This window comes from Ostrea edulis, chromosome 4 (genome assembly GCF_947568905.1).
Source record: "Ostrea edulis chromosome 4, xbOstEdul1.1, whole genome shotgun sequence".
Taxonomy (NCBI): Eukaryota; Metazoa; Mollusca; class Bivalvia; order Ostreida; family Ostreidae; genus Ostrea; species Ostrea edulis.
In genome coordinates, this window is record NC_079167.1 from 47,630,270 (window position 1) to 47,651,020 (window position 20,751).

At 34.9% G+C, this 20,751-nt stretch overlaps 1 protein-coding gene across 1 annotated transcript in view; it reads left to right on the forward strand.

Moving 5' to 3' along the window:
- The window catches only part of LOC125669026 (uncharacterized), a 143,020-nt gene extending 129,163 nt beyond the window's left edge, over window positions 1-13,857 (forward strand). The window contains exons 27-30 of the mRNA XM_056161390.1: window positions 7,765-7,939; window positions 8,054-9,298; window positions 9,411-9,514; window positions 9,992-13,857. Of these exons, the coding sequence (XP_056017365.1) occupies window positions 7,765-7,939; window positions 8,054-9,298; window positions 9,411-9,514; window positions 9,992-10,174 (1,707 nt within the window). The 3' untranslated portion in view covers window positions 10,175-13,857. The remainder of the gene's footprint in view (window positions 1-7,764; window positions 7,940-8,053; window positions 9,299-9,410; window positions 9,515-9,991) is intronic.
- The last annotated feature ends 6,894 nt before the right edge of the window (window positions 13,858-20,751 follow it).

The window sequence follows — 20,751 nt, forward strand, 5'->3', positions numbered from 1 at the left end:
ATAAAATGTGTGTTTCCGGTTTCCCTTTTTGCTGCCGACCCTAAATATTTTATAGATGATATACATGTATGAAAAAGAAAAGAAAAATCTTGAATTTGGAATTCCTATCTCTTTCCATTCGAATTTCTCTGATGTACATTTTACTACTATTGATCTTCAAAACGTGTGAAAAGTATTTGTAATGTATAGACTTGTATTGAAAGCATATCAAAAACTAAGATTTCGCATAAAATGTTTCAATAAAATAAAATGTTTACCTACCTACCCTACCTAATTTTTAAAAAGTGAAATAGGAAACACACATATTTTATTTTGGCCTAATCTAAAGTCAAATACCACCTTTTTGAAACACCTTCGCTAAATATGCAACATTTGTCTAATATGGTGTAAAAGATAAGATAAATAGTAATTGTGAATACTTAATACATGTATATCATCTGTGAGTGTGACTCTTGTGAAAAGTAAAACACTGTATATAAATTCAAAGAGTTTACTTGCACAATCCTACAAGTATTGCATTGTAAAATGGTAATATAATAAACAATGAATGAATTCATCTGCATGTACACAGACCCAAAAGTAGAAAGAATAGTCTTACTGTGACCAGGCAACCATGCAAGTTGTGAAAAAAGTACTCGTCCTAGACAAGTTAAAATTGGCTCAGGAAGAGTGAATGTCATAGTACATTCGTCATTAGTGACAAGTAAGAGTTTATGTAATTGGTGAATTTATTAACATTTGAAATAGTTCCAAGTCTCAACTACCTGTATGATGAATTATAAAACTGAAATACACGTATAGGAGTATAAAATCGAAGATATATTGGATGAAACAAAAACTGTAATATCACGCAGATTTAGAACTGTTTTCTTGCATGAATTAAAAAGAAAGAAATTTTAATGCAAAATAATTCATACATGTGGTTGTGTGTATATACAGTATGATGTCCTGATAAATCATTTTTACAGAAATAATATATTTTTACAAGTTTATACACCCATATTTTAATTATGTTTATGATTTTTAATATCATATTAATAATTTGTGATTATTGTTCAGTCTTTAACTAAGTAAAGGTGTGGGTGTATAACACTCTATCATGTCATCAAGTAATTCCAATTTGAGGAGTAGATAAATACTAGTGTAATGTCCTGAGGAACTTTTTTGATTGTTGACAAAAATATCTTTAAAGAGGTTAGTACCTGACATTTGGAGTAATGTCAATTTTTTGGGAAGTGTATTTTTGATTTCTACATTGAAGGAGAATTAGGAAATTAAAAAGAATCAAAGTACTTAAAGTACTCGTGGGAGTTGAACATTGTGGAAATTCAGTTAGAACAGATAGCACTGGAAGGGTAGGGGGATAAATGACTGAATATTATCATGATTTTAGATACAAATCAACTGTTGTTGTTTTTCAAAGCGTTACAACAGCAAACATGGATAATGGAAGACCCATGGGCCACAACGCTCCTCGAGTAACTGAAGTCGTGTTGTTGTTTTCTAGAATTTCACCCCTTTATATTCTCATGAAAAATGTGACCACATATTATGGCCCAAACATTCAAATCAATATGGTTATCAATGCCTTGCAGTTATGAAAAAAGTTTTACCCTGTATATATACATTCAAGTTTAATCCTAGTTGTAGCTAATTCTAAGGATTCATTACTTGAAAAGGTAGTCCAATATGCTAAACTGTCACCTGAGTATACTACAGTCCTGTAGAGGATCAATGGAATGGTAAATAATTGTATAATAACTCAAAATAAATGAAATGCAAAAAAATTAAAAATTGTCCGGCATCGGAAATGCACAAGCCGAGTTGCGCAAGGAATGGGCATAGAGGGAACCGGCAGAAAAGTTTTCAAGAATTATCAAGAAGGGAGCAAAATTTTGCGTACATAAATTTCAGCAGACTTAAATCCTTTGTGACCTTGACCTTTAACCCTTGACCAAAATCAATAGGCTTCTTTGTCTCATCAAGGGCGATAATCCATCTAAGTTTAATTGAGATCCTATAATTTGTTAAAAAATTATAGTGCAGAAAACAAAATTTTCTCCAAATTTCAGTCTATTTATAGCCACTGTGACTTTGTCCTTTGAGCTTGTGACCCCGTAATCGATAGGCTTCTTGTCTTACTTAATCGATCTAAGTTTGATTGAGATCCTATAATTCGTTCAAGAGCTATGGTGTGGAAAATAAAATTTTCTCCAAATTTCAGTCTATTTATAGCAAGTGACCTTGAACTTTGACCTAGTGACCCCAGAATCGATAGGCTTCCTGGTCTTACTGAGGGTGACAATCCATCTAAGTTTGATTGAGATTGTATGATTCGTTCAAGAGCTATGGTGCGAAACACAAAATTTTCTCCAAATATCAGTCTATTTATAGCCACTGTGACCTTGACCTTTGACCTAGTGACCCCAGAATCGATAGGCTTCCTCATCTTACTGAAGGTGACAATCCGTCTAAGTATGAATGAGATCCTTTAATTTGCTCAAGAGCTATGGTGCGGAAATGAAATGTTGATGGGTGCCCGCCTGCCCGCCCAAAGGCACTTCATCAGATCATAAGCCGAGTTCGACTTCATCGCAACTCCGCTAAAAATGAAACACTAGTCAAATAATGTTATTTATAGCCAAGGTATTTGGGATATTATACTGTGGCTCAAACTGGGGGTGAATGAACCTGACAGTATGGGAAGCATATAGTGGAATCAGACTTGTGATGCTGGAAATCTATTGTGATTAATAAACTATGCATGCACAAGATCCATAATTTTTTTTTTCAGTTGGTGAGGGAGAATCCTCATGTCTCTTTCATCTGTAGACAAATAAACAATGTGTTTTGACCAGAGCAATTTCCAATCCTTTTTTGCAGCATAAATTCAACATTGTGGCAACTGGGTTAAACTTTGATAGTGAAGTCATACATGGCAGCACCTTATCCCATGCTCTTAAAATTTCTGTTTGACACACACTCATGACATCCACTCAAACATTACAGAGTGCAGCAAAATCCCATTGTAATAGGGGATTCAAAATGGATAACTGGTACAAAATATGGTACATACTATTAAAAAAGGATAATGAATTTGACATATTGATGTGTTGGAAAAGGAAATTCTGACATCGGGGCTCTAAGCGTTTTCAAACATTGTCATTTGATAAAAGTGTTCTACATTTTTAAAAATAGAGATTAATATGTCTTTACATCCATAGGTGAGAAAGTTTCCATTATTCCTAGCCGAGACATGCCATGTATGCACAAAAAATTCATAAACAAATATCACACTACTCACGTAGAAAATGTGGACCTTACCGTCATCAAGCGCAGCGAAACACGCCATTTCGAGATTTTCGTCGACGAAAGCTCGGTAACAGTAATGAATAAGGTACACTCATTTTGTATGATCTATTTTGTGACTTTCTTTATTAAAAGGAACAGTTCTCTAATGTGTAACGTGCAATTACTACGTAATTCAATAACTTGAAGCAGTTTCACTTTGCAACCGGATATAAGAAATTTTATTTCGTATTCCGATCCCAATCGAAAGTTGTTGACTGGGAATGACGTGTTTTAATTCAATATACATGTAACATCAAGCATTTTTTATATCACATTAAAAAAAACCCAAATATATACACATACACAATGTTGTAGAGTTATTTCTTGTAAATTTTCTGAGGTTTCGCCACGGTGTCAATAGGTCTTGTGTGCAGTTGTCGTTCGTTTCCCTATCAATATTTATAGGTGACACTGCGCTACAAACGACAATTTTCAACCTTATCTTTTATTTTTCTATGTATATCAGTATCAATTTGATCGAAATCTTGTATTCAAATTGATTTGAATACAATATCATTGCATTTACTTACATGTCAATTATCAAAATTAGATTAATTCAGAAAAGTTACATGGATTATTTAATGGCGGATGTTTATAAAAGTTTATGTTGATTTACCTAGGAGTAAATCAGCTGACACAGAACCCCCGCTGACGACCACTATACAAATCAATACAAATTACTGCGCAGAAAAGTGCGTGATGACCCAGGGAGATTGAACATAGTTCAACTCCCAAAAACTGGGGTCGCAACGTTTGTTATTGAGCTGTAGTGTTCTAAACATGACCTTTTTGCACTTAAAATTTATTCAATTAAACTTCATTTTTCTGTTTTTGTCAGCACAACATAAGGAACACAAATCAATCATTACATAAAATAGACACATAATCATATCCTTTAACAGTACAAATGAAAAAAGAAATCAATGCTAGTAAAGGAAATAAATAATTACCTTTTTGCACTTGACATACGAAAAACTTCAAGATATCAAAATTGAGAGTTTAAAAGGACATATTAGGAGTAATGTCAATTTCTAAAATTTTACATAATTTTCAAGGGCTGGTCTTCCAATTTAAAATGCAACTAAAAAAAGTAGGGGTTGGAGATCAAATTTTTGAATTATTGGTGAAAATACTGAATTTTTATACAAAATTTCGAATAAATTAATTAAAACTTTTTAAAGAATCGGTGTTCTGTTTGGAAAAATTTATCAACCAAGTTAATAAATTACAACATTTGAACTAGTTCCAAGTCTCAACTACCTGTATCATAAATTATAAAACTGAAATACACGTATAGGAGTATAAAAATAGACGATACATTGGATGAAACAGAAACTGTAATATCATGCAGAATTAGAACTTTTCGATTAGTGAATCCTTTCGCCACAAAATATAGTCCCTGTTAAACCCTTTCAAAATTTGAATTGACACAAAAATTTCAACTGGATAGAGTTCAACAATAGATGTGTGATATATTTGCACCAATGGGATCAGTATTGAACCAGTGAATACTTAGTTGTAGCATCCTGTGCATTTGTACTCAAAAGCTCAGAAGCTAACTTCCTTAAAAAACAAAAAAACTTATTGGTGTTAGAGGGGGTGGGGGTGGAGTGGTTAAGTTGAAAGAGACTGATACACATGCACTGCCCAGGTTCACCTCTATCAGGTTTACTGCTTAATGACTGAGTCAATGAGTCAATATGTAAGTTTGTTTATTCATGATTAGAATTCACTCCCTAGAAATATACCAGTACAGACACAGAAAAGTGGGTTCTGCGTATGTTCTGTGTATGTATGTGCACGTGTGTATACATACACAAGTGAAATATAAACATAAGTAAAAATCATAAATAGATACACACACATATATATGATATTTATGTTCTTCAATTTGTTTAAGAATTAGGTCCTACCTCATCCAACCATTAATTACATTGTCCGTCTTGTTCTCAACCAGTGTTGACAAAGTGTAGGGGTTGTACCTCATTGTGGTTTAGCTTTCTGCGTTGCGGTCTGGATGAAATCATCTAGCTTTATTTCTCCTCCATTGTAACCCAAAAATTCGATCGATGCTTAGTCTTAGTCTTAGTCTTAATATCCAATTTTCCACGAAAATATTACAATTCTAAACATCGGAAGAATTGTCCCCGGCACGTCCAAATATTTACCTTACTGTCCATGAAGTTGTTCAGAGCATTGTAACAGTCGCACGTGACAATACACATCCGTCCTACATTCATATATTTGAAATATATGGCATTCACCAAACGCAATGTTCGAAAAACAGCTGACATCACACATCAAATGCAATACATGAGGAATGAGAGTACCAAACCCCCGTATGCGTAACCCGGACGCAGTTTACCCAAGATTGAGCGGAGGTATAAATGTCTAGGTGTTGCGTGATTGGATAATATCAAGAGTGAAATTATTTGGAATTGAAAGAAACATATTATAGAAGTTCAAATTAATTGTCAGGATGAAAAATTATAACACAAAATCGAGAAATGACTGAGGAAATTACCATGGTAGGGGTGTACTTAAAATGAAGTGTGTAATTTACTGCAGATTGCTATGTGTTGTAAAAAAGTACAAATATGGCCTATAAAAGGCACGGGACCCTATATATTTTTTGTCATTTTTTATCAACACTTGGAATGAACTTTGAAATGTTTGCGGTCATATTGTTTAAAATCGATATAGTTAATTAGTGAGAGGGCCAAAGGTTAACATTGAGGTCTATGGGAAATGAATTGGTACTCTTTTCCCATGATGCATGTCGTGTCTGCTCGCCATTTTTCCCCGTACTTCATTAAAGAGCGGAATTACGGGAGATAACTCTTCCAAACATTCTCATAATCTTGTAACATTTTTTCATTTATGGTATGTATTTTTCATTGACTTTATAATATTCATTTACATTAAAATTTGTTCATTACTTATAAAATAAAACCATATAAATTATGTTTAGATCAAGAATGTGTGCCAGAAGTGTACAGCAAGTGTCTGCCGCAACTTTGCTGCAAACTTGTGCCATAGAAAAAACTTACATGCGAAAAATATACTTGAGGAAATGTGCAGCAGAAATGTGTGGCAAGTGTGTGCATGCCGCAAAGTTGCAGCAAATTGTGTACTAGAAGTGTGCGGCAAGTATGTGCCGCATATCGTGTGCCAGAGAAAATATTTGCATTAAAAACGGCAAATATACCACAACTAGTTGCAGAAAAGGCACTGCAAATACGCTGAAAATTTGCAGCGATTGTGTGCCTCGTACAGTATTTTGTGCCACAGTATTTCGGTAAGGGCAGATAATAGTAAGCAAATCAAATATCATCAAATTTCGACCACATTTTCCATTTTACATTTCGCTTCAGAATCTTTATGAAAAGTTAATTGTAAAATATCAACAAAAATGGGGAGGGCGATGAAAAAAAAAGAGTAAATCGTCGGACATCAGACGACAGCTATAGGCACCTTCTAAAAAGCATCACTCCTCCATACATGTATAACGTGTATTATTATATACTTTCAATTTCATCTCTTCTTTTTTCTTTAAAAGTTTGCGGGCATATATCACACGATATATGCCCGGAAACATTCCGGCTCGCAAACATTACGTCACAATCAATACACAAGCAAATTACTACGTCGTTAATTTTCAAATTTTTCGTGTTTTTCATCTTTTACTCAGTTAAACCAATAAAGAAATTGTAAAAAATAAATTATTGTTAGTTTCTAAATGAAATTGAAAGTATATAATAAAAAGGTTATAGACTTTGTATGGGAAATATGACGACCTCGTTTTTTGTCGCGGACGGACCTCGCAAGCTCGGTCCTCTACGCGCCAAAAAACTCTGTCGTCATACTTTCCCATACAAAGTCTATAACCTATAAATATAGAACAATGTTGCACTTAACCTGAAGCAAATGACGTTCAGTGACCTTTCCATATCAGAAAAATATGTTGAAGGGGTGTGAAATTGTGATTTTTATTCTTGAACTTCAGCTAAATTGACCATTTGTTATATTAACATTCACTAAGCCTTTATTGAAAAACTCTTTGCATGGTTCTCTCATAGACCACAAGTCATATGTCGATTTTTGTGCGACACAATAGGTATCATGAATTCAAGTTTTAAATAGACATTACCATTGCAATCATTTTCCGTCAGTCAATTCGTCTAGTTTTGAAAATATCTACAATAAACATGAACATTTTATTTCAGTATAAATGTGATGATGCACACCAATAAAATTGTTAAAGCTTTATGTATACTGTGTTGCATAAATCTCTCTTTGTGTTTTCATAGTTGATTGAGGAAATTGAAAGCAATACTATGAAATTCCATTTACCTACTAGTATTCATACTTTATATTTAACTGAATTTAATGGTACTTATGGTCTCTTAACAGATAAAAAGCGCCGAGCAGTATATATATTGGTTACGTCACACATTGCTGCCTCGTTTATTTCCTGTTTCTGACATTCGTGGTCAAGCCATATCTGTCCTAGACAAGCAGTACTTCTCCGACTTCAGTCACGTGCGAGTTGGTCCGGCCAGGTTAAGTCAAAGTAGAATGAGAGCATGTGAGTAATTAATTCTGCACTTTAAAGTCAAAAATGGAATACACAGTACTGTTTTTAAAAAGGTTGACAAAAACAATATCTGCTATACTAAATATCAATAAATTTATTTTGCAGCAAGTTGCGGTTATATAGTTGATTCACAACATCGATGCATTGACGCATACAATTCCAAAAATGAAGATACGACTAGTTATTGCTCAGGATGGAAACAGTTAAATAGTTCTTGCAGTTCATCTTTAACATACAAAGCTTGGAAATACACATCGTCAAAAGATGATTGGGAAATGCCATTTGAAGGCGTAAGAAACACTTATGCTGGTGGAGGGTATATTATTCAGTTTGAGAGAGATCTTGTTTCATCTCAAAATATCATCAATGAATTGGAACAAAATCTTTGGATTGACAGACAGACGAGAGCAGTATTTTTGGAATTCACACTTTATAACCCTAATGTGAATCTCTTCTTCAACGGAATCTTTTTGGCAGAGTTCCCGGAATCCGCGGGTGTTGTAACTTGGGTTAATCTTCAGGTCTTTAGACCATTCCAAACGTTAGGCGCCATTGGAACATACTCTCTGTTGTGTTATTTCATTTATATGATCTTTTTTATTATTTCAACCAGTCGATTGATATATCGCATTTGTAAAGTAGGATGGAGGTTCATGAAAGACACTTGGAACCTTGTAGATCTACTTTGTAGCGTCTTGGCAGTTATCGGAATCGTGTTCTGGTCGTTACGCTATGCGTATGCAAACGAAGCACTGGATAGATACTATGAGAACAAGCTGGATTTTATTCAGTTTCAGCATATTGCATTATGGGACAATGCGTTTGTTGTCGTGATGGGAATTCTAGTTTTCATCGCCACCATACGAATACTTCAGATATTAGGATACAATCGAAGAATGACGCAGCTAATTGCTGTCATTTCCGGTGCAGCGAAAGACTTATCGGGCTTTGCCATTGTATTTGGCATCATCTATTTTGCGTACGTAGTGACTGGGTATCTTCTGTTTGGAAAAATCTCTACATCTTACCGTTCATTGTTTGTTGCGTTTGGAAGCCTGACAAACTCTATCATCGGCAAAAATCATCTTGATATATTACGTGGTTCTGGAGGGGTAACCCTCGGAGAGTTGTATTACTTTACTTACATAGTGATAGTTATTCTGGTACTGATCTCTATGTTTGCTGTTATTCTGAACGTCAGCATATCTGTCGTAAAACAGGAGATGCATGGGGAAGAAAGCGTCTATGGTATCACTAATGTTCTTGCCGACTCTGTTAAAGACATCGTTGGAATGTTTGTAAAACCCGGAAGTAAAAATAAATCTACCGCCTCTGAGGGTAGTGAACCAGGTACATATACACGTGACCCTATCATAGTTACGTTTGTTCTTAATACAATAAACTCGCATACTTTTCCTGTATGAGTTAAGCCTCTTTGTACTAAATATCATTTCGTTTTCAGTACGCAAGTACGAACTTCTACAGTCAAGAAAGCCCGATTTTGACCCTCCAAACATCGTCAATCTTCTCCAAGACATACTTTTACAATATGGAAAGGATAGGTTTGTGAGTAGTTTTAAAAGTCATCTAGATTGCAACTTAATAATTCTGTAAAGTAGTGGACATTAGTACTACCTGTAACAATGAAAGTATTGGGAAGTGTTAATATACCAAACATCCCTCTGTTCCTTTTGTTTACTGATTCATAGAATTAATAGAAGTTGTCTATGCATTGTATATGCTTTTTTTCATTTGGAAGACACTGGGCATTTGACATTGCATTATTATATTAAGAACTTACAGTACACACTGAATGGGGGAATGGAGATGTGTTTATGTGTGAGGAAATACAATATTTAGCATTGGGACCATAAAATGAACTAGGCATGATCCCGTATACAGTCACTCAGCCGGATACGTGGCAGAAGTTACAGTTACTATGCTTCTAAAAGATATTGAAGTCAATAAATGTTTGGGTTGGTGTATACAGAAATAAAGACTAAATAGTATGTCTCTGAGTCTCTTGTGTATTATTTTCCAAAGGTTAACATGGACAAAACTATGGGGCGGTGTGTAACGCAAGAGGACCTCACAATCCAAGTTGACGAGGATTCTGATGACAATGATTACACCAACGACACTTTAAATCATGGAAACGAACTTCAAGATATGATGATCGATGATCGTCATACGAAGAAAGTGCAATCCTTTTCAGGGTACCTGTGATAACTTGAAAACTGCTTTGAGAACTCGAGTCCTGTTCACTGCTGCTAAAATAGTACATTTATTTGATCAGATATTTAATAATGCTGCATACATTTGCTTAGTTAAACGAATCTACAATTTTCAATGTTGAGAAAAAGTTATACCAATGAATGATCAAATAATTACTTCATATTGTGTGTATATAGAGAACGTGAATTGCTTAATAATCTTTAATGTAGCTCCACACTCACGTGACGTGAAAAACTATTAATTTCCACTTAAAATAGTATAAGTTAATCAATAACTAAAGAAATATACATGTTGTCACCTTTTTAAAGACATCAAGTATAAGTCAACAGAAAAGAATATCACATTTTCAAATTAAAAGTGAATTAAAACTGATTAAAGAAGTTGGCGCTTAAGCTTTTGAACACAACTGTGCACGATCTTATAACTTTATCTGTATTTGTTCAATATTGATCCCATCGGTCCATACATATTCAGCATCTGTCACTTAACCCTATCCAGTTGAAAATTTTGTGTTAATTCAAATTGAAAGGGTTTGGCAAAGACTACATTATGTGGCAGAAGGATTGTTTAATCAAAAAGTTCTCAATTTGCATAATTTTACAGTTTCTATCTTATCAGACATATGTATATCATCAACTTTTATACCCCTTGTATTTCAATTTTATAATTTATGATGCAAGTAGTTGAGACTTGGAATTAATTCAAATGTTGTAATTCATTAATTTGGTTGATATATTTTTCCAAACAGACTCTAAATTAATTCGCGCGAAATTTTGTATAAAAATCCAGCATGTTGGCCAATAATTCAAAATTTTGATCTATAACCCCAATCTTTTAAAGTTCCATTTTGAATTTCAAGACAAGATGTGCAATTTTAGAAATTAACACTATACTATATTATGAATTCTTCCGTATATCAAGTGCAAAAAGGACATTCATTTCCTATCTACTAGCAATAAAACCTTTTAATATATATGTTGTTACAAGACACGGTTGTGTATCTACTTCATGTAATTATTGATTTGTGATGCTTATGTTGCGATAACACTAACAGACAAATACGTTTAAATGCATAAATCTTGAGTAACTTTTAAGTGCAAAAAGGTCAAATTGAAAACTCTGTAGCTCAATAACAAGCACTATGATCCTAGTGTTACTGTTTATTTCCTTAATTCTCCTTCAGTGTAGAAATCAAAAATACACTTCCCAAAATTGACAATACTACGAAACTCAAGTGCGAACCATTTAAATAAATCATATATATATTTATTTCAACAGTTTCTAAACCCTGTTATTGAAGCTAATTTTGACCTATAGGTTATACGATATATATAATCTAATTTAGTTAGATTATATATCTTAATTAGATTACATCGTATAACATAAGTCAAAATCAGCTTCATTCCTTATTATTTGATGCTACACTGTACAAGTCTTAGTTTATACTGAACAAAATATAAACAAACACCGATAAATAGAAATTTCTTGCACCGTGCTTTGCTTAGCAGCATACCGACGAAGTGTTGACCGTGAAGGCATCCATCTTGGCACTTCGCATAACCGGAGCATGTACTTTTATTTATCAAATTTGAAAGCGTAAGGTGGAGTTTGCGACGAATTTTGGAAGACATGACGCATTTTATGCTTTGATAAGCAGATTGAACACCCCCCCCCCCCCCCCTGAAAATATAGTTCAAATTGAAACAGCAATATTTGCAAATACTGGATATACCATTATTTCGCATATGATATCACTGTAATAAGTGTATCAGATTTTGTATTCAATTTTTACTGTTAGTTTCTGTAACGTTACATTTAAGAAATTATACGTCTTGCTTAAAACATCGGGGGGGGGGGGGGGGGTATCAAACAAAAAGTATTTTACTGTGCACGTTTAATTCCATTGATTAAGGCCTAACAGCACGGGCGTTCGCAAGTATTTGACATTGGGGAGGCGAACTGGATCGAAAAGGGGAAGGTGACTTAAGGTATTCAATGTATAATGACCATATTTCATATCTAGTAAATCGAAGGTGGGGTTTTCGTATTCATTGTATCATTTTCAAGGGCTCATCAAATAAAAATAACGTACCATAGGAGTTTTCAAGAATTTTACATTGGGCTCACGGCGGGTATGACCGGTCGACAGTGATGTTTACTCCTCCTAGGCGACTGATCCCACCTCTGGTATATCCAGGGGTCCATGTTTACCCAACTCTCTATTTTGTAATGCTTATAGGAGTTATGAGATTAATCCCTGTTCGTTACCTTCGCCTTTTACTGAAGTCTACGGGAAGGGGATGTTTTATCAAAATATTTTCATACAATTCTCAAAGGAAAAAGTTACATACACTTTCTCTTTAAGAAAATGTGAAATAAAATTAATCAATTATTGCACAGAAGTACGAAAGGCAGATAACACTTCAAAAAAGGCTCGAGTCTAAAAAAGGTCTGCTTCTATTCATTCAACGGTGATCTACTTCACTTTCATCATGAAATTATTTGTCAAAGTCTGAAAGACACCACCTGATGAAAAACAAAGTTGTTATACTGATCTTTCATTCAAACGTTTAATAAGCACTATTAAGCTAATTATGTAACTTTTTAAAAACAAATAATACTCTGTCTAAATTAGATAAATTGTTTTATTGCACTTTAAAGGCGTCCAAAAATGAATCTCCGTCCATCCCGTGCTGACACAAAGTCGTTGGCGACTGCCCAAATGTTCCAATGGGGGATTTAGGGGGGATCCGGGGATCGGATCCCCACTCCCTTTTGTCAGAAAATTCTGCTTAAAAATGTAGAAAAAAAACCGCATTTTGAGGGTGGAACTCCCCTTTGAAAACAAAAATTAATGGTAGAACCCCCTCTTTCAAAAATGTCTGGATCCGCCCTTGTGTTCAATGCATCTGTAGTCTCCTTGTTTATTGTTTACACGTGCATCAGGTACAGGTATAAAGACACGCATGAACATCCCATTTCTGCGTCTGTGTAAACAATAACTTTCACACTTTGTCGCTACATTGACCACAGATCGCCGTTATACTCGCCGCACCAATGTGCTGATATCAGTGTTACAAATTTTCTAATTTTGTGTTTTCTTTTAATTATTATTATTATTATTATTGCAATGTAAAAGTAAAAAAAAAAAAAAAAAGTAGTGCCGTCTTAATTGGGTTGTCAAGGGGACGTGTCCCCATACAAAGTTACACTATACAATATAAGCTAAAATTTGACAGTGTGCTTAACCAATCAAATTCAAGTAAAATTAAATTATAAATATATGAAAATTAATTGTGGATATCAGACATACAATAGAGAAATGTGAAGACGACATACATCTGTAGGAGTTATTGCCCTTGACATTCTTTTGTATCAGTTTTTTGTTGGTTTTAGAATATATAAACTTTCTCAAAATCAAACATTTTACATGGTATTTTTTATTATATTATTTCATGCCCAGGGAATGAAATTCCTCAAAACGACAAATTTGTATGAAGCACAAATTTTGATATTAAATAAAGATTTTGCAAAAACCTATGACGTCACATGAGGGTGGAGCTACCTTAATTAGACATGTGAAATGCTATTACTTGTTCTTTTTAGAAGTGTTAAATGTAAATGAACCTGATTATTTTTTCACACATGAAAAAATAAAAAGTCTACAAATCATCTATCTAGCTTTCCATAATTTATGTAATTTATTTTGCATTTAGGCTATTCCGCCAATTTTATAAATTACAGAGTTTGATATGAATTAGATCATATTGCATCTAAAATTCAATTTGAATGTGAAACCATTATCCCAATGACAACAAGCCATTACTGTTCATTACACTGTATTATATTTGATTATATGTACCATCATGTATAATATATCAAGGTATGAAACTCTTTCTGTCCGAAGTCTCTAAAGATCTGAGTTTAAAAAAAAAAAATACTATCTGACTCATTTGCATGTTATTCCTTTAATGCAGATATACTTTTGAACATATTCAAAAGTGTTTGCACAAGCAACAAAGTATGTTGTTTATAGTATGTAAAACTTATACGGTACCAATTTTGATGCACCAGATGTGCATTTCGACAAATAATATACGTGTAATTTTTACATGTTCCTTAAAAAATGAAAGAGATTAGACGGGATTCCTCTGTTACATACATACACGACATAATTTATTCTGTACCATAAACCATGTGCATAATGTAAAAAACAAAATTTATTTATGTTCTAGGTGATACAATAGGCATATTTAAACCAGCATTTGGTTATGGCGAATTTGAAGTTTCATAGAGTCAAATATTCTCGAGAGGGACGTAAAACAATATTCAATCAATCAATCATAGGGTCAAACAATTCTGGATAGATATATATGCGTTCACTATAGGATTGATGATTTGAGAAAATTGGGATAACCCCTATCACAAAACAAAGCTTAACTGTACTGAAGTCATTCTATAAATAATGCCATTCTCAGTAAATAAACTATGATAGCGGGGTTTTTTTTCCTTTATCATTCAAATGGCCATGTTATATGTAGCTTATTATAAGTGCACTGAACATTTTGATCGTTTTCTTTCCATTCACTGCAGCGAAAAGCAATTTGTTGAACGAAATTCTTTTAATTCGTAAAGTTTTTATGTATTCAAGGAATAAAATGACAATAATACGTAAAATAATTCGTAAAAGGCATGTTAATAATCAGGAACAGTACGGCATTGAGTTTTATGTATATGCATTGATCGGCAGGAAATGAAAACTATTTTTGCAATGACTAGGCAGTTTAAAGACGTTTATAGATAGGAATGGATAAAATAGGAAGACATCATGATTGATTAAAACTTCATCGCTTTCTTTTTTTTTAAATTTTACCATACACGATTTGAACGCACTTTAAAAAAACCATTTAATCTTAACTTAATATTAGAGGGATATGCTTGTAATATCATACAAATCAAAACAAAATACCTATTTTATATATCTAATATCTGAGGTGATAAAAATTATTTAATAAGTGTACATGTATGTCCGAGATTGAATTATTTTCAATATGGAAACATTGTTTGCACGAAGTTTACTGTAAGCACATTTTCGAGTTACTGCCGGAACACCGTTTTTACCCGAATTTTACACGCGCCCTCAGATTTGGTTAGCCCTAGGCATTTCCGGTTTTAAAACGTCAAGTTTCAAAATGATGGAGAGAACTTTTTTATTCGATTTTTTATGGAAAGTGACAGATCTTAAATTCTATTTTTTTTTTCGGATCGAGGGGTCTTGTTTCTTTTGTAGAAAAATTAATTTAGGTATTTCAGAGTCGTGAGAGATTGCAGTGGAACTGAAGTTAGAGAGGTAATGTGATGATCAGAGAAAATTCAGATTAATATGTTAGAACTCTTTTATGCAATGAAAATCAAGAAAGGTTATCAACCAATCAAAATCAGTCTCGGTAGTATATAAAGAGCGCAGTCACTGCAGCTCCTCACTTCGTTAGTAGAAGACAAGCTGAAAACACCTTAGGTAAGACAGGGATTAGACGTGGCTGAACAAGCTTTTCCTCCCCTATCTCCCTAATAATAAGGACAATCTTTATAATAAAAGATACATACTTAGTTAAATGAGCCAGCATCTGAATCGACAGGTTTTTACATCCCATTTAGAGTTTTTTTTATTAGCTAAGAATCATTGCTCCGTCTCAAAGTTGTAATTGATTGTTGTATTATTTTTGTCTCTTTAACGGTTCTCAGAAGTTATCTGGGCTTATCCCACGAATCATTTTTTGAGCAGTTAGCTCAGTTTAAATTGTGGAAAATAGTTTTACTTTAGTGTGTTATTATTTATTGTATTTGAATAATTTTGGTAAATCCGCTCGGTTACACGTCACATTTAATGGTGGCAGCGGTGGGATAAATAATCGGATATTGAGATAAAAACAAATTGAGGCCTGTTGAGTAACATAGAGATTTTGAGACAGTGAGCCGATCTGAGACGAAAGAGTGTTCTGTGCCTATTGTAAATTTTGAGACTGCAGAAAGTTTTGTATGGATGATATGGACCAGTCTGCATATGAGAAAACTATTGCTGATCTGGAGACCCAGACAGCTCGTTTTGGGGTCGAGAGTGAAATTCTAAAGCAGGCGCGTCTTGAACACTCTACACCAAAAGTAAGTGGTTTAAGAGCTTCTACTGACACCGGATTTGAAACAAAGAGACTATCAAAATCTAGAGCAGATGAAACTAAACTTCCAGCCTACTCGACTGACGGAGATCATGAGAGAACATTTTCTGGGGGGAAGACAAAACTGACGGAAAAACATATTGCCGATCAGTACGATCTGAGCCCGTATCTCATACAAGAACCTAAGTAGAAAACTTACTCACCAGATGTATTCGAGACCGGTATTACATATCGGAGGCAAACGAAAGAACAGAACGCTGGAGACAAAAGGAGACCAAGTGAGCAGATGATGACTACTGAAAAATATCCTGTAAATAATCCAGAACGAGGAGTTCAATTTGACATGCAAAGATCAGCATCTGGAGGCGGAAAACCAAATATAAAACCCGCCACTTACGACGGCTCGAGCTCATGGCAAGACTATAAATCACACTTTGATGCCTGTGCAATGCTGGGGAGATGGAGCAAACCTGAAATGGGATTATATCTTGCTGTGTCACTGAGAGGTCAGGCGCAAGGGGCCCTTGGTAATTTATCTGGAGAAGCATTGAACAATTATGATGAGCTAGTCAGAGCACTTAACGAACGATTTGCTCCCCCAAACCAAACTGAGCTGTATCGAGCACAGCTTCGTGAACGTACAAAGAAAGCTACTGAATCTCTGCCAGAACTTGGACAAAGCATCAGAAGACTGACAAGTCTAGCATACCCTACAGCACCATATGATGTAAGAGAAACCCTTGCTAAGGAGCAATTTCTAGATGCCCTTAGTGATTCAGATATGAGACTAAGAATCAAACAAGCAAGGGCGGGAGATTTAAACGAAGCAATAAGACATGCTGTAGAGCTTGAAGCATATGCAAAAGCAGAAAGGAAAGACACAGAAAAGAAAGGCTATTACAGACCAATTGGTAATACGGAAAAGACCAACGAACTTTCTGAGCTTACAAAACTTGTCTAGAATATGGGAGTTCTTATTAAGGACATGAGACAAGAAATAAAGCAGTTAAAAGAAAAGCAGTCTCGATTCCAGAGAGACAATAAACCGAAAACTGAAACTGGAAATTTAGATGACTGGAAGAAACGAGCTATTTGCCATAACTGTGGGAAAAAAGGTAACATCAAAAGAGACTGCAGAGCCCCAAAAAGAGAAATCAATGATAAGAAAGACTTCAAAGAATCTGGAAAAAATCAGAAGAACATCCACAATCGTCAAAACAATTGATATCGAAGAATCATAAGAAGAAGAGAGCTGCCGAGTAGGAATATAAAGCAGACACAATGATCCAGGATTTTATGTAAAAGCTTCAATACATGGTTTATCAGCAAATTTGCTTGTGGATACTGATGCCACAGTTTCCAAAGAAGTTTTTGAAAGGATTTCGGGTCATGTAGAAGAGCTTCAAGATCTCAATAGAGAAATTATTTCTGCTAATGGTGAGCCAATTAAAGTTTTTGGCAAGACACAGTTAAAGTTTAAACTAAATAGCCAAGTATATGAAAATACGGCAGCAGTAGCAGATTTATCAGTAGATGGTGTGTTAGGACTTGACTTTATGATCAGCAATAGATGCGCAAGAAGATCTGGGTCGGATGAGACGAAGTTCCACTGCTCTCTGAAGGCAAAATTGGATGCTATAGGATCGCTTTAGCCAATACATTGAGCATTCCACCAAGAAGTGAGATTATTACATTTGGAGAAGCTTGTCTCAAAGAAATTGAGATAAGACCAAAAGAATTTGGATTGATTGAGCCAGATGAGACCTTTATTAAAAGCAACAATGGGCTTGTTGGAAAAGCTCTTGTCAATACAGATGATAAACTCCCAATTAGAATCATGAATCTCTCATCAGATTCTAAAGTTCTTCATAAAGGAACAGTCATTGCAACTTTGACCCCAGTTGGAGATATCATTGAAAACACAGAAATGATTAGTCCTACAAACAGCAGCAAGCTCACTCCAGCTCTGGATGATTTGTTCAAAAGATCAAGCAAAAATTTAAGCACAGAGGAAAAACGTAAATTGAGAGAGATGTTATTAAAACATTCTACTCTTTTTGCTACTGACAGTAAGGACTTTGGCAAAACAGATATCATTAAGCATACGATAAACACTGGAAAGTCTGCACCAGTCAAAGAACCACTTCGCAGGATACCTGTCCATATGAGGGATGAAGTTGACAAACATATAGACGAGATGCTTGAACAAGGTGTAATTGAGCCGTCAACGAGCCCCTGGGCAGCTGGCATTGTATTAGTGAAAAAGAAAGATGGAAGCACAATATCTTGTGTTGATTATAGGAAGTTGAATGCCGCGACCATAAAAGACTCGTATCCATTACCCCGGATCGATGAATCTCGAGACCAGTTATCAGGAGCTCGTTTATTCTCCACTCTTGATATGTCCTCCGGATATTGGCAGGTAGAAGTTGACCCCGCAGACAGACCAAAAACAGCGTTTGCTACGAAAAGAGGACTATTCCAGTTCAGAGTAATGTCCTTCGGATTATGCAACGTGCCAGCAACGTTTGAGAGACTTGTTGAGACAATACTAAGTGGACTACAATGGGAGATCTGCTTAGTATATCTAGATGATATAATTGTTATTGCCAAATCATTCGACGAAATGGTGCAGAATCTTGAGACCATATTTTCCAGGCTGAAAGCAGCAGGTCTAAAACTAAAGTCGTCCAAATGTTTGCTATTTTCGGAAACAGTTGATTACTTGGGTCACGTTATCTCAAAACAAGGCGTTGCAACTGATCCAAAGAAGATAGAAGCAGTAAGAGATTGGCCTGAACCATGCAATGTAACTGAAGTAAGATCCTTCCTGGGTCTATGCAGTTATTACAGAAGTTATTATAAAAGACTTTGCATCGATTGCTAACCCTTCCATAAACTCACGGAAAAGAGCAAAGGTTTTGTATGGACACAACAATGCCAAGGATCAACTGCACATGAAGGTACATCATGACATCGTATGTGCACTTGACAATAACAGTTGCGCTATCCTTGTATTGCTCGACCTCTCTGCGGCTTTCGATGTCATAGACCACAATATCTTATTGCAACGTATGGAAAACATGTTTGGTATCACTGGATATGCATTGAAATGGAGTAAATCCTATCTTAGTGATAGATATCAACGTGTTGCCGTCGGTTCATCTTTGTCTGATACTTGTCTCCTCGAATGTGGTGTACCGCAAGGCTCAGTCCTGGGTCCGAGACTCTATTGTCTTTTTTCAAAACCCTTAGGGGAAGTATGCAGACGTCATGAAATGATATATCATATATACGCCGATGACACCCAGATCTATATCATCGTTGAACCTAGTGACAATTGGACTGATATGTCTCAAAGACTCTCAAGTTGTTTATCGGACATACGTATGTGGATGAGTATTAACCTCCTCAAACTCAATGAAGATAAAACTGAACTTGTAGTCTTCGCACCAAAACACAGACTTAAAGATATGAGCAGTTTTTATCTTGAATTTGGTGATTGTGTTGTAAGTGATTCATCTTTCGTAAAAAAAAAAAAATTAGGCGTATTCTTTGACAAAGCCCTTACCATGGAAAAACACTATCTCTCTATTTCCCGATCAGCATATGTGAACATTCGCAGAATTGGCTGTATCCGTTCATTTATCAATGATGAAGCATGTAAAACTCTAGTAAACTCGCTAGTTACATCCAGATTAGATTACGGAAATGCATTGCTTTATGGTGTTCATTCTAAACACACCAGCAAACTTCAGAGGGCACAAAACACAGCTGCAAGATTAATAACACGCTCAAAAAAATCCAACCATATTACTCCTGTTCTAATAGATCTTCACTGGCTCCCAGTTGAATACAGAATTCAATATAAGATACTTCTTCATACTTTCAAATCTCTCAACAACCTATCTCCAGTTTACGTAAAGGATATCCTTACAGTTTACAATCCCACACGATCACTAAGATCCGAATCTCTGCATCTTCTCCAGGTACCTCGGACACGTACGAAAACATATGGGGATCGACGTTTGGACAAGGCTGCATCGAGTCTCTGGAATTCTCTGCCTTTTAAACTCAGACAATGTACTTCATTGTCTAATTTTAAAGTGGACCTCAAAACGCATCTCCTTAGATTAGCTTTTAATTTGTGATTATTTTTATATACTTAGTGCTCTTACATACAGCTCTTACAGTGCTGTTAACCAAAAAAAACCTGCTGTTTGTTATTATGCCTATGTCCTTTTTATGTATTTAATTATTCCTAAGGGTTGTTTTAAATTGTTTCATATGTTATTAGGGTAATCATATCATATCGCTATATATTAATAATAATATTTATGCATTTTAATTCTGACACTGTGAATATTTTATTCACATGTATGTGCACATCGA